This window comes from Erpetoichthys calabaricus, chromosome 2, assembly GCF_900747795.2.
Source record: "Erpetoichthys calabaricus chromosome 2, fErpCal1.3, whole genome shotgun sequence".
NCBI classification, from domain to species: Eukaryota; Metazoa; Chordata; class Cladistia; order Polypteriformes; family Polypteridae; genus Erpetoichthys; species Erpetoichthys calabaricus.
In genome coordinates, this window is record NC_041395.2 from 82,972,135 (window position 1) to 82,994,272 (window position 22,138).

The 22,138-nt window shown below is 37.3% G+C and overlaps 1 protein-coding gene across 4 annotated transcripts in view; it reads left to right on the plus strand.

Annotated features, from left to right (window-relative positions):
- mef2d (myocyte enhancer factor 2d) overlaps positions 1-22,138 on the plus strand; it is a 266,627-nt gene that overhangs the window by 182,272 nt on the left and 62,217 nt on the right. For all 4 annotated transcript variants that reach the window (XM_051923305.1, XM_028794001.2, XM_051923306.1 and 1 more), the window contains one exon: positions 20,125-20,328. In XM_051923305.1, coding sequence (XP_051779265.1) covers positions 20,125-20,328 — 204 coding nt within the window. The remainder of the gene's footprint in view (positions 1-20,124; positions 20,329-22,138) is intronic.

A 22,138-nucleotide genomic window follows, 5' to 3' on the forward strand; every position in this document is an offset into this window, starting at 1 on the left:
GCAGTTTGCTGATGATCTCGTAGAGTTCCGCTAGCGCCTGGTTAGCATTTGCGCTAGGAGGGAGGTATACAACAACAACATTTATTTATATAGCACATTTTCATACAAAAAGTAGCTCAAAGTGCTTTACATAATGAAGAAAAGAAAAATAAAAGACAAAATAAGTAATTAAAATAAAGCAACATTAGTTAACATAGAAAAGGAGTAAGGTCCGATGGCCAGGGTGGACAGAAAAAACAAAAAAAAAACTCCAGAAAGCTGGAGAAAAAAATAAAATCTGTAGGGGTTCCAGGCCACGAGACCGCCCAGTCCCCTCAGGGCATTCTACCTAACATAAATGAAATAGTCCTCTTTGTAGTTAGGGTTCTCACGGAGTCACTTGATGCTGATGGTCATACAGACTTCTGGCTTTTAATCCATCCATCATTTTTGGAACATCATGGTACTTAGAGTAGATGCACCACCAAAAGGACACCGGAAAAGGAAACAGAAGAGAGAGTAGGGGTTAGTACAGATTTTAGAGCCACCATGAATAGTTATTATAAGGAATTGGATATACAGAGTATCAGGATTAAATTACAGTGAAGTTATGAGAAGGCCATGTTAAAGTAATGTGTTTTCAGCAGTTTTTTAAAGTGCTCCACTGTATTAGCCTGGCGAATTCCTACTGGCAGGCTATTCCAGATTTTAGGTGCATAACAGCAGAAGGCCGCCTCACCACTTCTTTTAAGTTTTGCTCTTGGAATTCTAAGGAGACACTCAGTTGAGGATCTGAGGTTGCGATTTGGAATATAAGACGTCAGACATTCCGATATATAGGATGGGGCGAGATTATTTAAGGCTTTATAAACCATAAGCAAAATTTTAAAGTCAATCCTGAATGACACAGGTATCCAGTGTAGTGACATCAAAACTGGAGAGATGTGCTCAGATTTTCTTTTAATAATAATAATAATAATAATAATTCATTACATTTATATAGCGCTTTTCTCAGTACTCAAAGCGCTATCCGCACTTTTCTTGGTAAGGTTTCTAGCAGCTGCATTCTGCACTAGTTGCAAACGATTTATGTCTTTTTTGGGTAGTCCTGAGAGGAGTGCGTTACAGTAATCTAGTCGACTGTGTAGCTGCGTTTTCCCAAAGTTTCCAAAATTCAGCAGCTCCAACTCAAAAAATGGGATTCAACAAAAGCCTGACACGCAGAAATGATTCCACAGACAAAATATCTTCGTTTTTAAAAGTTCAGTTAAGTTTCAAAGTAAAACAGTTCACACAAAAAAGAAAATTAAAATAGCAAAAAAAAGGAAAAATTATAATAAGAAAAAATTTAGTTCTAAGCTTAATCTTGTTACATCTTAAATCGTTACTAGTCACTTATAATTTCTGAACCATTTCAAAATGTTTCTGAACCATTTCAAAGCGGTCAGAAAACTGTATGCTTATCCCATCTCTGAGTAGAAAATGGGTCTTTCAAGTCCCTGTTTACTGGGACCTGTTCTAAACACAACTAAACCTAATATCACACAGTTTCTCAATTATAGCAAGAAGATTCTATTTCTTACTAACTTATAGGGGGGAAAAGGACTTTACCATTGTCTATGACTATAGAAGAAATTATATTCTATTCAAATAAAGCAAACATTAATTTGAGTTTAACTCAAAACTTTAACTTTCTAAGATTGGCTCTTACAGACTGAATACAAACGCATGAACTAATTTCTCAGCATCTTTCAATGATATAAGAGGTCTAACTTTTGCTATGTTTCTTAAGTGAAAAAAATGCTGTCCTAGTGATCTGATTAATATGCGATTTAAAATTTAGATTACAGTCAACAGTTACCCCTAAGCTTGTAACGGCCGACCCCTTTTACCCAGCCGGCAGCTACACCTCCAAGACCAGTGGCCTGGATAATTTACTGAGAAATAATCTAACTATCAAGCCGTACTTCTTACCAATTAAACTTTTCCCCCCACAATCGACGGTGAAAAATATGAGCACAAAAACAGGATGTAAAATTAAACAAATTATATGTATTAAGTGAAACAAGACATGCAAAAAATAGAAACATATATAAATACAAATATCCCTCCACCCCAGCAATAACAAAACACCACCAAATATATATAAATATATACAACAAAAACCCTCCCTTGTCCCTGTAACAAATAAACACACAACACGAATAACGACAATGAATGACAAACTGAAAATGAATGAGTACGTGAGTCCGGTAATAAAGAAACTGTCCTGAAAGCGGATGACTGAATTAGTGAAATTGTAATGTTTGATTCTCCCCGGAAAAAATGGAACAGCCTCACCGTGAATCCTCGTGTATGTGGTGGATGATTAAGTCCTACCCCGGGGTATCTCGTGGTGAGGTCCTTGAAATAAATCCGGCAGATGGAAAAACAAACTGGGTGGATAAGCGCAATATGGAAAACAGGTACAGGTTGCTCGTGGTCGTAATGGTGAAACAAAATCTCCTTCTCTCCTCCCTCCTCTTCCTTCTCCTCCTGATGGCTTATATAGTCCTGTGACGGCTGTGATTGAATGATTGTAAACAGGTGTTTTCCAGGTTGGCGGCTGTGGTCTCCTTCCATCATAAACGGGGACGGCATAAACTGATGCACAAACAGTAAACGGGACAATGAAACGAGACGCACTCAGAACTGACATTTAAACACTATGTGGCCCCGCTACAAGCTTTTTACCTCCGTTTTGACTTTTAATCCTAATGCTTCCAGTTTATTTCTAATAGCCTCATTGTATCCATTATTGCCAATCACTAAGATTTCAGTTTTCTCTTTATTTAACTTGAGAAAGTTACTATTCATCCATTCTGAGATACAAGTTAGACATTGTGTTAGTGAATCAAGAGATTTGGGGTCATCAGGTGCAATTGATAAATACAGTTGTGTGTCATCAGCATAGCTGTGGTAGCTCACGTTGTGCCCTGAGATAATCTGACGTAATGGAAGCATGTAGATTGAGAAGAGCAGCGGACCCAGGATAGAGCCTTGTGGAACACCATATAGGATATCATGTGTCTTTGAGTTGTAATTACCACAACTAACAAAGAATTTTCTCCCTGCCAGGTAGGATTCAAACCAATTTAAGACACTACCAGAGATGCCCACCCACTGACTAAGGCGATTTTTAAGAATATTATGATCAATGGTGTCAAATGCGGCACTCAGATCTAAGAGGATGAGAACAGATAAATGGCCTCTGTCTGCATTTACCCGCAAATCATTGACTACTTTAATGAGTGCAGTTTCTGTGCTGTGATTTGTTCTGAAACCTGACTGAAATTTATCAAGAATAGCATGTTTATTAAGGTGCTCATTTAACTGCATAATAACTGCCTTCTGTAGAATTTTACTTAAGAAAGGTAGGTTAGAGATGGGTCTAAAATTTTCAAGAGCAGAGGGGTCGAGGTTATTTTTCTTAAGTAGGGGTCTAACTACAGCAGTTGTGAATTTCCCATCGGGATTAATAAAGTATCTATCTATCTATCTATCTATCTATCTATCTTAAGACAGTCTGGGAAGACCCCCGTATCTAATGACGAATTTACTATGTCAAGAACATTATCAATTAGCACGCCCAATACTTCTTTGTTGGTATTGGGTCAAGGGCACAGGTGGAGGGTTTCATTTGAGAAATTATTTTATGTAAATCAGGTAAATCTATCCTAGTGAAAGAGTTGTTTATAACTGAATACTGGGGTTTAGGAGGATCCTTAGTGTTGGGGAGATATACTATGTTATTTCGAATATCATTAATTTTTTGATTGAAAAATACAGCGATAGCCTCACAGGTTTTACTTGAAGTACTTAGGATGCATTCCTTTGAGTTACTTGGGTTTAACAGACGATCAGTCGTTGAGAATAAGACTCTGGGATTACTAGCATTGTTATTTATAATCTTAGAGAAATAGCAGCGCCTCTCAAGACGGACTGTGTTATTGTATTCTGTTATTTTAACTTTTAATATTTCATAGTGGATAGTTAGTTTAGTCTTCCTCCATTTATGCTCAGCTCTACGGCATGCTCTCTTTAAATCAGACACTCTTTGGGTCTTCCATGGTATAACAATGCTAGAAGATTTTTTAACTGTCTTTTCAGGTGCAACTATGTCAACAGCAGCTCTCACCTTAGTATTAAATCTTTCCACCTTATTATTTACATTATCCTCGCTATTATAGTTGGCACTATAAACGGACTGATTGCTTATAATGTTTGTAAGTATTAAAGCTGCTAAATAGTCAAAGAAGCATTTTTTAACAATATGCTTCTCATGAGTGTTTTCTATTAATATATCTATATTAAAAAGTAGAAGAAAATGGTCTAATAGACCCGTATCAACTTTTAGTCCTTTAGTAATCACTAAGTCTAACGTATGACCTGCTTTATGTGTAGGCTGATTAACGAGTTGTCTCAAATCAAAAGAGTCCAGGAGTTTCATAAATTCTTTTACTTTTTGGTCACACTGATTATCTATATGAAAATTAAAGTCGCCGACTATTAAGAGTGTGTCATAGTTCGTAATTAAAATTGACATTAAGTCAGAGAATTCCTCAAAAAAGACGCGTTGAATTTTGGAGGTCTATACACGGATAATACTAGAACGTGACAATCTCCATGGATAACAACGGCGAGATACTCAAAGGACTTGAATTTACCAAAACTGACATCTTTACATTTTAACCGGTTTGAGTAAATGTTTGCCAAGCCACCGCCTTTCTTTCCTTGGCGATCTGCACGAGTAAAACTGTAATCCGGAGGCGCAGATTCGATTAAAACAGCTGCGCCATCTGAGCTAAGCCACGTTTCACTTAGTGCAATAAAATCTATTTTTTTATCACTAATAAGATCGTTGATAAAAAACGTCTTGTTAGTTAAAGCTCTAATATTTAATAGTGCCATATTTAATGTTTCGGAGGGGCAGAGATGAGTACTATGTGCGTTATTGATATTTGGAACAGGAACTAAGTTATTTTTATTAGCGCTGTTCTGTGTGTATTTTTTGTTTAATCTATAATCTGTTTTTATAGTTTTAGTACATTGTTCATCTAAAGTAGTAATTTTAATTAAATTATTGGTGTTTATGCTGTATTGCCTAGATTTTCTACGTGCATCGAGATTGGTAATTACAGTATTTATGTTGTGCACTTTAATGGAAGATTTTATTAAACAATTATCATGTCCTAGCACAGCAGTAGCATTTCGGAAGGGGTTAAGAGCAGAGATAGATAGTCAAGATGAACGAATTACCTTAGATATGTTTTCGGAGAGGACCCGGGCGCCGAAACTGTTTGGATGCAGGCCATCTCGCTTGAAAAAACGCGGTCTTTCACAAAAGAGGTCCCAGTTGTTGATGAACCCGATGTCTTGATTCTTGCAGAAGCCCTGCAGCCAGTTGTTTAATCCTAGCAGACGACTGTAGTACTCGTTTGATCGTCTGACGAGAGGGAGTGGACCCGAAATGAAGATCTTTGCCGATGGGGTCCTGTCCTTTGTGTCTTTAATTAATGCTGTGAAGTCTGCCTTGAGGATCTCCGACTGTCGGTGCCTTATATCATTTACGCCAGCATGCAAAACAATTGCTCCAACTGCCCTGTTCTTGTGCTTCTCGTAGATTGCCGGCGCACGTCTCATCACATCTCGGACACGAGCACCGGGAAAACAAGAAACAAAAGATTTTCTATTAGGGCATGTGATATTGAGGTTTCTAACAATAGAATCACCTACCACTATTACATCACCAGGAACTGAAGGCGAACTGGGGACGCTTAGAGGGTCGAACCGGTTCAGAGTTACAATGCTTGCCTGTGCCGATGGAGGTGTTCTGGCCTTGAACCCCCGCCTGCATAGCTGAAATAAGCCGAGGTCATCATCGTTGTCGCTCCTACGATGCGCGGGGGTGAAGTTAACTTGAGCGGCACAACGCGGGGTTGATGTTATGCCGATAACAGATGGCGAGGACGGTTTATCCAGCAGCCGAGCCTTCAGATCTCTAAGGTATCTTCGTCTGGACAGGAGTTTCTGAATCTGTTCATCGAGTGCCTGGAGTTCCTCTACTACTACTGCAACGCGATTCATCTCACTGTCGGCCATTGTCTGCTTTTACTTCCGCTTCCGCTTCGTGCCCTAGGAAGAATGAGACAGAGAGAGAGAGATTAGACACACATATATCTGTACAGCAGCAACCACCAGCACGCAACTGTATTCCCTTGGCAGGTAGAAAGGCCGATACCTTACTGATAAAACCTCTATCAGTGGGGAGCAATGTTGCACAACTGAGGCAGCGTTTGTACACCACTCTCTGTTCACATAAACACACAGTCCCCCTCCGCGGGTCTTACCGGACAAGGAGGCGTCTCTGTCCGCTCGGAAGATGGTCAGTCCGTCTAGCTGGATGGCCGAGTCTGCAATGATGTCCTGGAGCCATGTGTCAGTGAAAATAAAGATGCAACACTCTCTCATTTGCCACTGCTTGGCCCGCTGCAGCTTTATATAATCCAGCTTGTTGTCCAGCAATCGGACGTTCGCAAGCAGAATAGACGGTATCGCAGGTCTGGTTGGGTTAGTTTATAGCCTTGTGCTAACACCTCCGCGTTTACCTCGTTTCTGCTTCCGATCGCTGTGCTTACGTTTTCGCCAGCTCAGCTTCTCCGGCTGCCGAAGTAAGCAAAGGCTGCGGAGCGTCTCTGTCACCTCATTGGATATTTCGGCACAATTTCTTCAGAAATCGAGCAGGATTTGCCGCTCGTAAATGTATGTCTGCATACTACTATCACTTAAATCTACTTTTTTACTTATACTAGTTGACAAAGACGAACAAAGATTAACACTAAACACCGCGGACTCGGGAGCTCTGTAAGCCGCAGCCTTCATGGGCACTGCCATATTGCTCTAATTGCCCCCGTCCCAACTCTTTTTAGAATATGTTACAGGCCTGAAATTCACTAATGTTTGTATATTAACAAATGAAATTAAGTTGACCAGACAAAACATGAAATATCTTGGGTTTATACGGTGTGCAATAAAAAAAAAGTGAAAGTAAATCTAAGAATTACTGCATTATTTTCCATACCAGCCCAATTTTTTCTGATTTGGGTTTGTAGTTGCAGCAGAGCTGCTGCAAAAGCAGAATTACCTTTTTATTTTAAAATGTAATAAATGCTAGCGTTCAATGCCTAGTTAAGTTGTTTGTGAGTGAAGAGGAAAATACTTGCTGTCTTTTGATCTTTCATATTCCTGGCATCTTTCCAATCTTATCTGAACTTTACATGATATACATTTCCTTTCATTCAGATGGCTGAAGGGAGAGCTAGAACACAAACATACATAATTTGGCTGTTTTTTTTTCGAAGGTCTATTTACTTGTGTTACAAGAACTCTCCTACAGATGAGCAGAGCATACTCCACATTCTGTGTTCCTCAGCTGACCCTTTGAAATTTGAGACCAACAATAAGACCCATTCTGTTTATAAAAAAAAAAAAAGTATTACACAGTCTTGAGCACCTGGTGCATTGGTGGTGTCTGTTGTAAAGATGCAATGATATTCAAAGACAAGACAGAACTCAACGAGAACTGTTTTATTGTTAATGTATCTGGAAAACATTTAGCCAGCCAAGAATGGTGTTGCATATGCTTTATCCTGAAAGGCAAAATGCCCTCAACCTATTCTTCAGCCATTGATTTCCCCTCATAAAGTATATTTTGTTTGTTCTTTATTTCACCTTATACAATTTCTTGTATTAGGAATTTGTTAGTTTTCGCATACCCCTTGGGGTCAGAGCGCAGGGTCAGCCATCGTACAGCGCCCCTGGAGCAATTACAGGTTAAGGGTCTTGCTCAAGGGCCCAGCAGAGTATGCACTGTTTGCCGCCTTCTTCAGTTGTTTTTAAAGGATGTGCAGCCTTTCAAGAGGTTTTAAGAGGTGCATCTTTCTTAAGTATTTAAAATGGGTAATGAGAATCTGACCTCTTGTATGTTTTTAAAAATTATGAATTATAAGCATTCTGTATTTATAAAAACACATCCCTATTTTTAACTAAATAAAACTATGGTGCAATTTTTAGTATTCCTTATTTATTTATTTTGGCTTTTGCTGAATTTACTGTTAAAACTATTGGAACATTTTTTTTCTGGTGATTGTTAATTTTGAGTGTTTTGGTTGGTTTTTAATTACAGAACCCTGAAAACTTATTAATAATATATTCTTACCTTTTCCAATAAATACTTTGCGTTTTTTATGGCAGTAATACTTAACCATGGGATCTCTTACAAACCTTTGAATGTATAATATGCTTTTGCTTAAAAAAGGAGAACCTAAAATTATTACTGTTTTTGAAATATAGCTGTAAGACAGTGCATGTAAATGTGGATTGATATTTAATAACTATTGACATGCATTCTGATATCCTAATACACTGCTAAAACAAACATTATGCAATGTAGTGTACAGACAAAAGCAGGTCGTGCTTCTTTTATTTTGTGTATAAGATTTTATAAGATACATTTACAACCCCAAATCAGAAAAAGTTGGGACAGTGTGGAAAATGTGAATAAAAAAAGAAAAAAGCAAGTTATAAATTCTCCTCAAATTTTATTTCATTGCAGACAGTATGAACACAAAATAATTCATGTTTTTTTTTGTCAGCATAATTTGATTTGTAAATAAATATCCATTCAGGCTTGCAACACATTTCAAAAAAAGTTGGGACAGTACAGCATTTACCACTTTGTACAGTTCCCCTGTCTTTTAACAACACAATGGGACGTTTAGGCATTGAAGAAATCAAAGGACTAAGTGTTGCAGGTGTTAGTTTGTCCCATTCTTCCTGCAAACAACGTTTTAGGTGCGCAACAGTACGGGGTCTTCGTTGACGCATTTTTCGTTTCAAAATGTGCCAAACATTCTCTATAGGAGACAAATCAGGGCTGCAGGCAGGCCAGTCAAGCATCCGCACCCTCTTCTTACGCAGCTATGCCTTTGTTATGCGCGCAGTATGTGGTTTGGCATTGTCTTGCTGAAATAACCATGGGCGTCCCTGGAAAAGACGTCGTCTTGAAGGCAGCATTTGTTCCTCCAAAACTGAGATATACTTCTCAGCATTGATGGTGCCATCGCAGAAGTGCAAGTTACCTTTGCCGAAGGCACTGACACAACCCCATACCATGACAGACCCTGGCTTTTGGACTTGTATCTGGTAACAGTCTGGATGGTCCTTTTCCTCTTTGGTCCGCAGCACACGGTGTCCATTTCTTCCAAAAAAGATGTGAAAAACCGATTCGTCTGACCACAATACAGTAATCCCTCACCTATCGCGGGGGTTACGTTCCAGAGCCGCCCGCGATAGGTGAAAATCCGCGAAGTAGCGACCTATATTTATTTTATTATTTATACATATTTTAAGGCTTTATAAACCCTTCCCACACTCTTATAAACCTTTCTCACTCTCTTGTTAACATTTCCCACACTCTTATAAACACTTCCTATGCTCTTAAACACTTTCTACATTCTTAAACACCTCAGACCAACACTGCACACTGCACGCTGCGATCAGGCTTCAATGTGTGTGCACTCGCTTTGTGAAGGGGGGCAGCTGAACTCATGCTGAGCAGAAATGGACTTTGTGCTGCTTCTGCCAAAATGCCTGCTTGTCGCTCTGCGCGTTCGGAAGGAGGAGTGTGTGTATGTGTGTGTGGGTGTGTGAGAGCTGAACGCACCTTCACTCAAACCCCCCCTCCCCGGAAGCGCAGTACGCTCCTGCCACTTCGCATTGTCAAGGGGGTGGGGAGCTGAATGAACGCTAAGGAGAAGTGGACTTTGTGCTGGCTTTGTGCTGCTTGTCGCTCTGCGTGTCAATAATTTTAAGCCTGTACATCACCAATTTTCCTGTCTCACTGTCTTGTCTTGCGTGAAGTTAAAATGTTTTATAATAGTGAGATGTTACTCATATCCTTAGCCTGACATCCACATATCATATGTGTTAACAAAGTGTGTTTTATACGTTTACATGTGTTTAAAGCATGTGGGATGGGTATTTTAAGGCTTAAACTATAAAAATGTTTATTTATATGGTCTTTCTATATCGCGGATTTTCTCCTGTTGCTGATGGGTCTGGAACATAACTTCCGCGATAGGCGGGCAATCACTTGTATTTAAAAACCCGCGAAGTCGTGAATCCGCGAAAAGTGAACCGCGAAGTAGCGAGGGATTACTGTACACATTTCCACTGCACAATGGACCATCCCAGATGCCTCCGAGCCCAGAGAAGTCGACGGCGCTTCTGGACACTATTTATGTAGGGCTTCCTTTTGGCACAGTACAGTTTTAGCTGGCATTTCCTAATGTAACTACGTACTGTAGTGCTTGAGAGTGACTTCCTGAAGTAGTCCTGAGCCCACGCAGTTATATCATTTATTGATGAATGACGATTTTTAATGCAGTGCCGTCTGAGGGCTCGGAGATCACGGCCATTCAGTTTAGGCTTGCGCCCTTGGCCTTTGCGCACGGTAATTTCTCCAGATTCCCTGATTCTTTTCACTGTGTTATGCACTGTAGAGGGAGAAATGCCCAAATCTCTTCCTATCTGTCTTTGAGAAACGTTTTCTTCATCATTTCAAAGATTTTTGCCTGCACTTGGTGGCAAACTGGCGATCCTCTGCCCATCTTTGCTCCTAAAGGAGTAGGCCTTTCCTCGATGCTGCTTTTGTACTGAATCATGATTGCAATCACCTGTTAACATCACCAGTTTCAAATCACATCATTATTTAGTTATTATACCTCATTACTACCCCTTAATTGCCCCCATCCCAACTTTTTTTGAAATGTGTTGCAAGCCTGAATGGCAAGAATGGATATTTATTTACAAATCAAATGATGTTGACAGAAAAAAACATTAATTATTTTGTGTTCATACTGTCTGCAATGAAATAAAATTTGAGGAGAATTTAACTTGCTTTTTTCTTTTTTTATTCACATTTTCCACACTGTCCCAACTTTTTCTGATTTGGGGTTGTATAAGATACATTTCTTTGTTAATGTTATATATGCATTGAGGCCATGGGCATTTGTATGTTCGTGCATTTTCAGAGCACAGTTATTTAGTTTCAAGCTTCTGAGAAGCTAGAGTCTTTCCCAGCAGCATCAAGCACAAGGAAAAGAAACAACCTGTAAAAAAGAGAAACAGTGCATCACAGGGCATACTTGTGAATATTTCTACACTTGCCAATTACTGACAGAGTAAAATACTGTATTTAAGTAGCACAGCTCACATATGTATGGAAGTTAAATTACCTTACCTTGAAGTTTAAAGTAGCTTCCCAAGCAGAAACAAGAATTTTTTAAACTGCTTTTTACCATTTCTAACATTAATTTGATTGCCTGTAAAGCTAGAAAGTTAACTCATTCATTTTTGTGATTAATGTGGCCTGCTTAACCCATTAAAACTACTGTGGCATCCAGGACTGGCAATGAGGCAAACGCTTCAGGCAGTGCTTTGGTCAGGGAGGCATTTTCATGTAATTCTTTTTTGTTACCATTATGAAACAATAATACAAAGAAGTTAAATGTGTACATGAATAATTACATACACATCCAATACCATATTTACACTATGTACTACCTTTAAAAATTAAAGGTTTAAAATTTTGTATTATGCCATTCACAACGATCTGCCACATGCCAATACCTAGCAATGGTGTTCATTTTCTTGATTTATACATACTAACATAAGTGCAGGGAACTGGGAGGAAAGGGGGGTTATGGCAGTAGTGCTGCAATGCTAGAGAAAAGTTGCAAAGGTGAAAGGTATTCTTTTTGTTTTTTAATTTTTATTATTTCATGTTTCTGTAAGAAGATTGATTCAATGTCATATCACATAAGTGCTAAATAAGTTATCTTTGAGTGGCACTAAAACCAAAATGAGTCTCTAGCTTCTCTCTGTTTAACTCGCCAGTCTGATATCATGACAAAATTCTATGAAATAGAAGTGTAATGATTATCCCTACCCATTATTCCAGTCTGCAGTATATTTTATAATTTTGCAAAGAACTCAACATAACCATCCAAGTAATGCACTGTCAGTGTTTAAGTGAGACAACAGCTACAGAAAACTTTTTTAGCTTGCCAGGAGCAAAGGTGTAGGTAGAGCAGTGTTTATACAACCGTTTTTCTGTGGTGGCACCTTTTTGTAACCCAGAATATTCCAAGACACACCACAATTCTACTAACCACAGAAGCATTTAATCTCTTGGGCATGCTAAACTGTCCAAAGGAGCTGGACATTGGGCGGCAAAAAAAAAGCAGCTTGTAGACTGTTGTTCATGAATACAGCACTTGTGTAGAGTCTAATTTTCATAAGCTGATGGTGATGAACAATTAAGGACAGTATTTTTGGAGTTTTAACACAAGTTTTAATGTATTAAAATGTATTAATATTAACATTAGCCTTGTTTTCATATTGCCTGCCTTTTAGGAAGGCATTCAAATTCAGGTTGTACTAATTGTTATGTTAAAATTTCAGGTTTAAGGTCATTGTTCAATTTTTTAAATTGATTCTTGATTCTACATTAATTTTGTGATTCATTGTGTATTATCTTCATGATTTATGTATTAATTTTATAATTATATGTTTTGATGTTGTATATGAGTAATCAAGATTAATTAGCTAATTTTTTTTAATCGATTCCCAGCCCTAAACATTAACCTTTTGGGTCTCTGTTCTTACCTCTTTACAGACAAACAATTTTAGTAACACTTAATTGGTTGTAGTATGTGCCCTGCCTCATGTTTGCAGTGTGTGTTGTCTTCTTCCTGGCCTTCTCAACTTCTACTGTAGTGTTGTTGTGATAGTGAAGACCTCAAAAAAGCCTTTACATTGTTGATTAAAAGCTAATTTGAGGAGTGTTGTTTTTATCAGCAATAGAAATAGGAAATATCTGAAAAATCAAATTGAATGCAGAAACATTATGATAGAAACCCGACAAGATATCTGATACATGGAATAGACAAATATAGGCAGAAAGTACAATAGTGAAGACAGGTAAAAAATAAAGCAAAGTTATTAAAACATCGGGGCTCAGAAAGGGTATGAATCACATACCCAGCATAAATATACACTCCTGCTAGAGATGGTCTAGTTTGTTTTCTGAGATGGACGTCCATGTCAGTGTTGTATTGGCGGTGATATCTATTTCTTTTTTTTTGTTTGTTTGTTTTACTAGTTCAGATAAACTGTATTTTAATAATCGGTGTGGAATTGCCCAAAGTATACTAAAACATGAAAAACAGACAAAAACAAGAGAAAGAAAGAGAATAAATACTTAAAGATCCCACAAAGTCTAACGCCGGCATCAATTTCACAGTACATCCTGCCACTCCCAATATTGCATCCAGTCTGGCCTTCAGTGAATGTTGGGAATGAGGCTGCCAGTGAAAGTTAGCAACAACAGGAAGACTTTGTCTTCATTAGCAATCATCACAAGCACCCTCTGTTTTTCTACAGCATTGACATGAATTGGTTTTATAACCCCGTCAAAACACCATGGAAGATTGAATGAATAAAGCGTCTCACCGAAATTACTGATTATCCAACTCAGGATGGATATAAAAGGAATACATGGTAGAATAGACAAACTGAACCAGGATATGAAGAATATAAGCCAAAATATGAAGGATCAGGATCAATAATTTTGATGTAAAGTTGAAAGAAAATCTAGCAAAATGGACAAAGGAAAAACTAGCAAATTTGAGAATAAAATCTAAGTATAATTATTTTTGGCTCACCTGGAAAAGGTAAAGCACATGCTCAGCATATTCATTGAAAAAGTACAACCAATGATGTCTGATGTCAAATTTGAATGCAGTGTTCTTTGTGATAACTTGTCCTGTCTGAAGATAGATATACATTAGAAGGAAAAACATGAGAATTAAAAGAACTACCCAAAAACATGAATGTCCCAACGCAGTGAAAATCTGTGAAATGCAAAGAAGAATGTCAACAATGTTTTTGTTAATACAGTGATCCCCGCCTATCGCAGAAGTTACGTTCCAGACCACCCGCGATAGAAGAAAATCCGTGATATTGAAAGACCACATTTTTTTAGAGTTTAAGGCTTAAAATACCCCCCCCCCACACACACACACACGGTTTAAACACATGTAAACTTATTAAAACACACTTTGTAAACACATATGATATGTGTATGTCGTGCTAAGGATATGAGTAACATCTCTCTATTATAAAATATTTTAATGTCACGCAAGACAAGGCAGTGAGACAGAAAGACTGCTGCTGTACAGGCTTTTAAATTATTGACACGCAGAGCGACAAGCAGAACAAGCATCTTGGCAGAAGCAGCACAAAGCCAGCACAAAGTCCACTTCTCCTTAGCGTGCATTCAGCTTCAATCCCCACCCCCTCACAACACAAAGTGGCAGGAAAAGCGTAGCGTGCCTCCAGGGGAGGGGAGAGTTTGAGCGAAGCGATCGAGACCGGATCATCTCGGACAGACACTTTGATGACACGCCCTACTTACAAACAATTTAAAACAAGTTCATTGACATCTAACCTAGCAGTTGTTGGAATGCTTTTGACGAGAAGCAGAACACGCAGCTTGCCATCAGCAGCTGCAGATAATCCAAGCGCTTCTCCATAGCGTGCGTTCAGCCCTCAATAGCGTGTGTTCAGCTCTCACCCCAACCCTTCCTCCTCCTTCAGAACCCGCAGAGCAACAAGCACAACAGGCATCTTGGTAGAAGCAACCTGTAGCTGATCTGTCCACTTCTGCTTAGTGTGCGTTCAGCTCCCCTCCTTCACAAAGCGAGCGGCAGAGATGCAAAGGGGCACAAGGACAGCTGCTTTACAGGCTTTTAAGTGATTGATGCAAAGTGTGACAAGCACAACACACAGCTGGTCAGCAGCAGCAGCAAGACACCAGCTGAACTAATCGCATCTCTTTAGCATGCGTTCAGACCCCCCTTCACAACCCGAGCAGCGTTATAAGCGCAGCGAGAAAGAGATTTAACCATGCCCGGGGCAGGAAATAAAGGACAAATATTGTTTTTACAAAGTTTTAAAGTAAAAATGAAAATAATGCATATGTAACAATTCCCATGAAAATAACAATCACTTTAAATTGTTTATCCGGTAAACCAAACCCGGGGGTGGGGGAGGGGGAGGGAAGTGAGCAGGGGGCTCTGCCCCCAAGTAATAATAATAGTATTAATAAATCCGCCATGTAGCAGGGGCGCGATAGCTGAACCGCGATATAGCAGGGGATCACTGTACTATTATTTTTATTTTATTTTCTATTATAATGCCTAGCAATAAAAATATGAAATTAGTGATAAATCTGAAATAACTTAGCTTTTACTTAAGATAATAAACTATCCCCTAATGTTCTAAGGTAGTGTATCTCTGATCAGTCATTGAACTTTGTAAACTGGAATGTTAAAGGTCTCAGTCAAAACCTAAAGAGATGAAAAGTATGCTTCCATCTCACAGGCTTAATGGGCAACATAGTATTTTTACAGGAGATGTGCCTAAAAGTAAGGACTACATTCGACTGAAAAGTGACTCAATTGGTCAATCTTTCATTCCAGCAATAATAAGCAAACCAGAGGTGGGGGAATTTTAATGCATAAAACAATCCCACTTGTAGCAACAGATGTAGTATATTACCACTGGACTCTTAATCCACTGTCATTAGCATATGAAAACTTTATGGAATTCATCTCCAAGCAAATCAGTAAGTCTTTTAGTCAAAGGTTCCCACAGGAACACCGTGGAAAATGATAATTATGCTATGGCCGATTTCTTAGATAAATATTTATTAAAATCATCTAGCTAAATTATTTAAGTTTTCCCTTTAAGTCTGACCAGAAGCTTAACCTGTACCATCTTTAGTGCCCTCTTTGCATACTGTAGCTTTTTCAGATTTCATTGATTGCATTGATATATATTTTTCAAAGCTCGCCCTAATATAAGCTTGCAACATGTATATATATTTAATTGTAAATTATAGGTAAAGTTATCTTTTCTGAGAAAGCCATAATGTTGCTTCTGAACTGTCTGTACATGACTAAAGAGCATCTACATGTTCTGTCTCTATTGCTGGTTTCTTTACATAATCAGATTGACTCTTTGCAAAAAGTAGAGAGTCTACCATCCAACCATCCATCCATTTTCCAACCCGCTGAATCCGAACACAGGGTCACGGGGGTCTGCTGGAGCCAATCCCAGCCAACACAGGGCACGAGGCAGGGAACCAATCCTGGGCAGGGTGCCAACCCACCGCAGGACACACACAAACACACCCACACACCAAGTACACACTAGGGCCAATTTAGAATCGCCAATCCACCTAACCTGCATGTCTTTGGACTGTGGGAGGAAACCGGAGCACCCGGAGGAAACCCACGCAGACACGGGGAGAACATGCAAACTCCACGCAGGGAGGACCCGGGAAGCGAACCCAGGTCTCCCAACTGCGAGGCAGCAGTGCTACCCACTGCGCCACCGTGCCGCCCGAGAGTCTACCATTTAAGTTCTATTTTTTCAGAAGCCTGTTCACTAAACCCGCAGATACTACATTGATTCTGTATTGGTTTTATTTTATTGTGTTTGATTTTCTTCCGTGGTTAACTGAACGTAAGTTTCATTTGAAGCCATAGTCTTTAAACCTAAATGACAGACTATTAAAAAGATTATAATCATTTTGCTTAACCTTTGTGTTCTCTTGCTCTTCTGGTCTAAACTTTATATTTCCATAATAAAGTGTGCAAGTACCCCTGGGTAAATAATAAAATTATATCAATTTTCAACCCTCTTTTTTGCTTTTGCTATTTTGGTTTAATCTCCAAATATAGAAGTGGTATAAAAGAAAAATGTAATAAATCTGAAAGTTTGTCTCCATTTTACATATATTTTAAAAAGTTAAAATATTAAAATATTGATTTGCTACAGTTCTGCTTTAGTTCAGAGAAATGTTAATTATTTCAGTTGTTTAATTGTCTACATTTTATCATAATAAAGGCATTTTAATTATATTCACTGTACATTGACTATATTCAGTGTTAATTTGGTTCTCCTTTTTGCAAATTATACTTTAAGTGTGCAGCAAGGAGAAACATGGCAGTTAGTTGCTCATAGCAACAACCCTGAAATAATTAGACTTGTTGCAGTAGAGAATCAAAGCAAGCTGTCTTTAGTCATGCAGAATTGCATTAATGTGACAGTCTTAGTGCTCTAGCAATGAAGTGTGAAAAAAGCGAAGATGATATAAGGCCATCATTCTCATGTGGACCATTTCATCAAGATTTTATCTTCTGTCTTGAACTGACGTTGTGTCCAGTTTGACTAACTGGGTAAGGTGTGTTGAGACCTTAAACTAAAAAACCACTGGTTCATTCCCCTCCACTGGGTCTATGTGATTGTGACCAGTATGCATAACTTAGTTGCGTTTTAGAATTGAAATAAATAATTAGGCACGTTAATGGTAAAACTTAATCAAAACAAGTGTGATAAACAAAGTTGCCGTTACCCAGTGGGTTTTCATACAGATGCATTCAGGGCTCTTTCAGTAGTTATAAAATGTAGCAAAAATACAGAGAGCCTGGTGTACTCTTCAGTGTTAAGCTGTATAGTATATAATAGACAGATTTTTACATAGTGCCATGTTTGGCAATGTTTGATTTTCAGTATTTAAAACTTTGGGAGTGTTAACCAAATTATAGCTTGCTAAAGTTTCTACTTATGTTACAGAAACATGTATTGCTCTGGCTCATCACTGTTAAGTCAAATGCAGATTCTTTTAAGTTCTCTTTACATTGGCATGTTTCAGTCTTCAAGGCTGAGCCCTTGATGGCATGCTTTTTTGACGGCAGTCGCATAATGTGACATGTCTAGTGACTCAGTCCAACTACTCCGCCATTCACTCCAACAGTTGTCTTTAGTTATAGGGGTGGGCTCTGTGTGAATGAGTGCCAACAACCAATGAATCCTCATCTGGAAGAACAAATCTGGAAGTACAATGAATGTAATGCAGCAACAAGGAATTAAACAATGTGGATGTTTCAAATAGAAGAGAAGCTCATCTGTCTGATGTCTTTTGTTTTGCATGCCATGACAGAATGGAAAAAAGGAGAAAGGGCAGAGAGTGCGGCTTAACTCTCTGTACCTGTTAATCTTTTGTACAGTACTGGCTCCAGCAGGCAACTTGCTAATTGCCTGTGAAAAAAAGGGAGTACACGACTATGCTAGGAGTTCAGCACACATTGGTAAATGTGGCATGTCCAGCGATTTTCAGCCATGTATGTTAACATGGTTTCGTGATGAGATTATCAACAGCAGTCAGAAAATCTGATGTGCCCAATGACTAGAAGTTGCATAATGTGACAATTCATCTTCATTTTATCAAAAAACTATCTATTTTCATTGGAAAATTTCATGCATTTAAGTGCATATTGCTTTAGAAACAGAGACTTTCAATGGCAACTCATAGTTTTATAATGCAGGTTGCAGTAGATATTGTATGAAAGTTTCTATTTAAATTTAAGATAGATTGCTTGTTTGGTCTGTTCAGTTCAGTTTATTTTTGTGTAGTTCCCTTCACTATTTCACTATCTGTTATTGAACTGAAGTCAAGGCTTTCTCTTCTCTTACAGTGTTGTTGATTTTTTTTATATAGTGAACCCCTTCTCATTTTACCTGTCAGAAATCTTAGAATACCACTGACAGAGATATCAGTACTCATTTAATTTTGATCAGATTTCAGTAAAATGTCACAATTTAACAAGCATCATTTTCTCTTTATATACTGAGCTGTTTACAGCAATTTTCAGTATGAAAAGTGCTATATAAAGTAACCATTAGCTTACACACATTATTCCATTCAGAGACAAATATCTAATATTTAAAGTTAACTCTTACATAAAGCTATAGCTTACATGTTGCATAATGACATAATATGTTGTTAGTACACAGCAGTCTTCTCAAAGATGACTCTGTAAAACAACATGTATGGGCAGGATTCTTCTTTCTTTTGGAAAGAAAAATATTGTGGGGTTTCTATTGCAAAACTAATGTTTTGCGACAGGATCATCCTACTGATAAAGCATGATGGTTGTACTCATGTGGAACTAACTTTAAAAACAACCTGTTTTGTTAGGAGCTTTATTAAATTGTTTTGTAACTTGGTATGGATATGAAATAAATGGCCAATATGAAGCATGTCTCTCATCCCCCAAATTTTATCCACTTTTGCATTGTTTAATAATAAGTTAATGTAACTGACTTTATTTGTACAATATTTATGTATTTATTAATCTTAGATGTTTACCAGATTAGGACAGTTAGACAGCATTGTTTAGGTCTGTCAGTTTGTAATGTAGTTGCTTGTTAAAATGGTTATTATCACACTTTCATTTTCCTGTTATTTTTCCAGAGAATGTTTTATATATACAAGATATACATTAAACTTTACGAGGACAACTAGGAATTGATTGAGAGTTGATGTTAGAATGAACAATAGTGCCTCACAGATCCAGCATCTTAAGTTCCGGTCATCCTGACTCCAGTTTGTTGCCTGTGTGGAGTTTGCACATTTTCACAGATAATCTGAGGATTCTTCTAAAAGATTCATTAACTAAGGTTACTGGCGATTCTCCATTAAATTGCTCCTTTGTAGGTCTGTGTGTGAGCAGGCTCTGTAATGGACTGGTGCTCTGTCCAAGGTTTCTTGCTACCTTGTCATTGAAATAAATTCTGGTCCCTTTAACTAGAATTTGATTAAGTGGGTATGAGAATGTTATATTATTGTACCTTCTTTATAATATATAAATGATCTAAAATTACTAAAAGTACTGTACAAGTTCATTTTTCCATTACACAAGTATTCAGAGTACTACTAGTTACTTTACCTAATTTTTATAGTAATTAAAATATCTGGATTATTATTTAGTAGTGGATCTTTGTTTGTTAGAAAATTTGATGGCTCATACATAAGAGAAAATAATTTAAATGTATTTCATAAAGTTTTGTTGTGATTCATACTAGAACTTATTCTCTTTTTTCTCTTCCTTTCTTTTACATTTTTGTGTTAAGGTGACATTTACAAAGCGGAAATTTGGCTTGATGAAGAAAGCATATGAATTGAGTGTATTATGTGACTGCGAAATTGCTCTCATCATCTTCAACCACTCAAATAAACTCTTTCAGTATGCCAGCACAGATATGGACAAAGTACTCCTGAAATATACAGAGTACAATGAGCCACATGAGAGTAGAACTAATGCTGACATCATTGAGGTAGGCCTGTTTTTCACATGACTTAAAGTGGTGTTTGTTAAGACTAATAAATTGGTTAACTGTATATTCCAGCTTAAGAATTTTTTATTAGGTTTAAGGTTCATGTAAGTATATTTTGAAGTTAAAATGTGCTAATGCTTTGTAATTTGTAAACCACATTGAGAAGAATTGCTTGTGAAAATGTATTGAATAAATGTCACAGCAGCATAATTTTAACATCAGTGAGGATGAGTTGAGTGCCATTTGGTTTGAGTTTATCAGAATCTAAGATCATGGCTTAGTGCCTTTTCACATTAATGCAGTTCAGTATTTATCACCTTTAGGCTGCATCTAAAAGGTAAATTACATTTAGTCAAGCCACATCTTAAGTTGGTCAACTCTATGTATCTGTCCTCTTAGTGTATCCTCTTACTGTAAGAATCTGTATTGCTGTGTGAAACCCAGGGGAAATATTTTTAAAGTCTTCTTAAATTATCAGCCCAACATGTGCAAAAGTGTTTATGTATTTTTTATAACATGGAAACACTGTGTTCCAGCATCACCATATATAAATAATTCTGTAGGTATAAAATTTCATCAAGGCTTTGTTACATTTAACTCATCATTCATATTCATAAAATTTTATTCATATAGTGCAGTGGAGACAAGTCCTATGTCCAATGTTGTTTCTTGGTCTTCTGTCTGTTTCTACTAAAAGGACGTCTTTCTGCCTTGAACATGGTGGGCCTAGAAAAGGTGGAGGAATTATCTTTATCAGTGGTATCCCAGTAATTTTGGATATCTTTTTCAATATTACAGAATATTGCCGCATCATGATTTTTGGCAACTAGATCAAAATTCTGACTTTTTACAAAATCTTTGGAAATTAAAATTTTATTAAATCATTATTTCTCATGTTAAATTAGGCATTTTTTTAAACTCAGGTGACTTTGGAGTTAAACAGTATGTAATAATATGCAGGTATACTAGTTAAGAAGTTGTTTGCATTTCTACAGTCATCTGTTGTAAGCATAGCAATATTCTTAACAAAAATAATGGTTTCTAATACTAGCATATTCCAAAGATCACAATGTAGACCAGTAACTTTTTTTTGTTGTCAAAGCGGGATATGCACTTGGAATTTGAGGCTAAAGTTATTTGGTTAGACATAGGTCAGCCTGCTTGTTTTCAGTTACTGTATTATTAAAATGTTTCTCAGACATATATGTATTTATACACAAATACTGAGTGGAATAACCTTTTATTTAATAGCATTTGTTTAAATTAGAATGTGTGTCTTTCCTAATTTAAATGTATGTAGAAAAACTTTTTAGTGTCATTTTTTATCTCTGTCAGTTCCTGAACACAATTTAGTTACATGTAAAAATTTGGTTTATATATGTTTATCTTTACAATGTGCAACCTTTTCAATATTGTTGTGCCAAGATTGTTTAATCCTGTAATAATTATTGACCTGAATGACAGTATTCATTTATTCGTATTATATTTTATATAATGATGTTTTCAGTGGAAAGACTTTGAGAACTGCATGTGTTTATGTATTTCAAAGAACAGTGCAATATAAAAAAAATATATGCAAACCACAAATTCAACAGTCATTCATGTTCAAGACTGATAATGTAAATTAAAGTATGGCCAGTTAGAAAAAGGAAGATAATTATTTCCCTTAATGAACAGGTGAACAATTTCCTATACTTTTATTCCTTTATTATGACACTTTGTCTTCAGAAAGGTTTTGTAGATATAAAATATAAAGAATATTTGATTATGAATGGAGTATATACATATTTGACCTTCCTTCCTTCCTTCC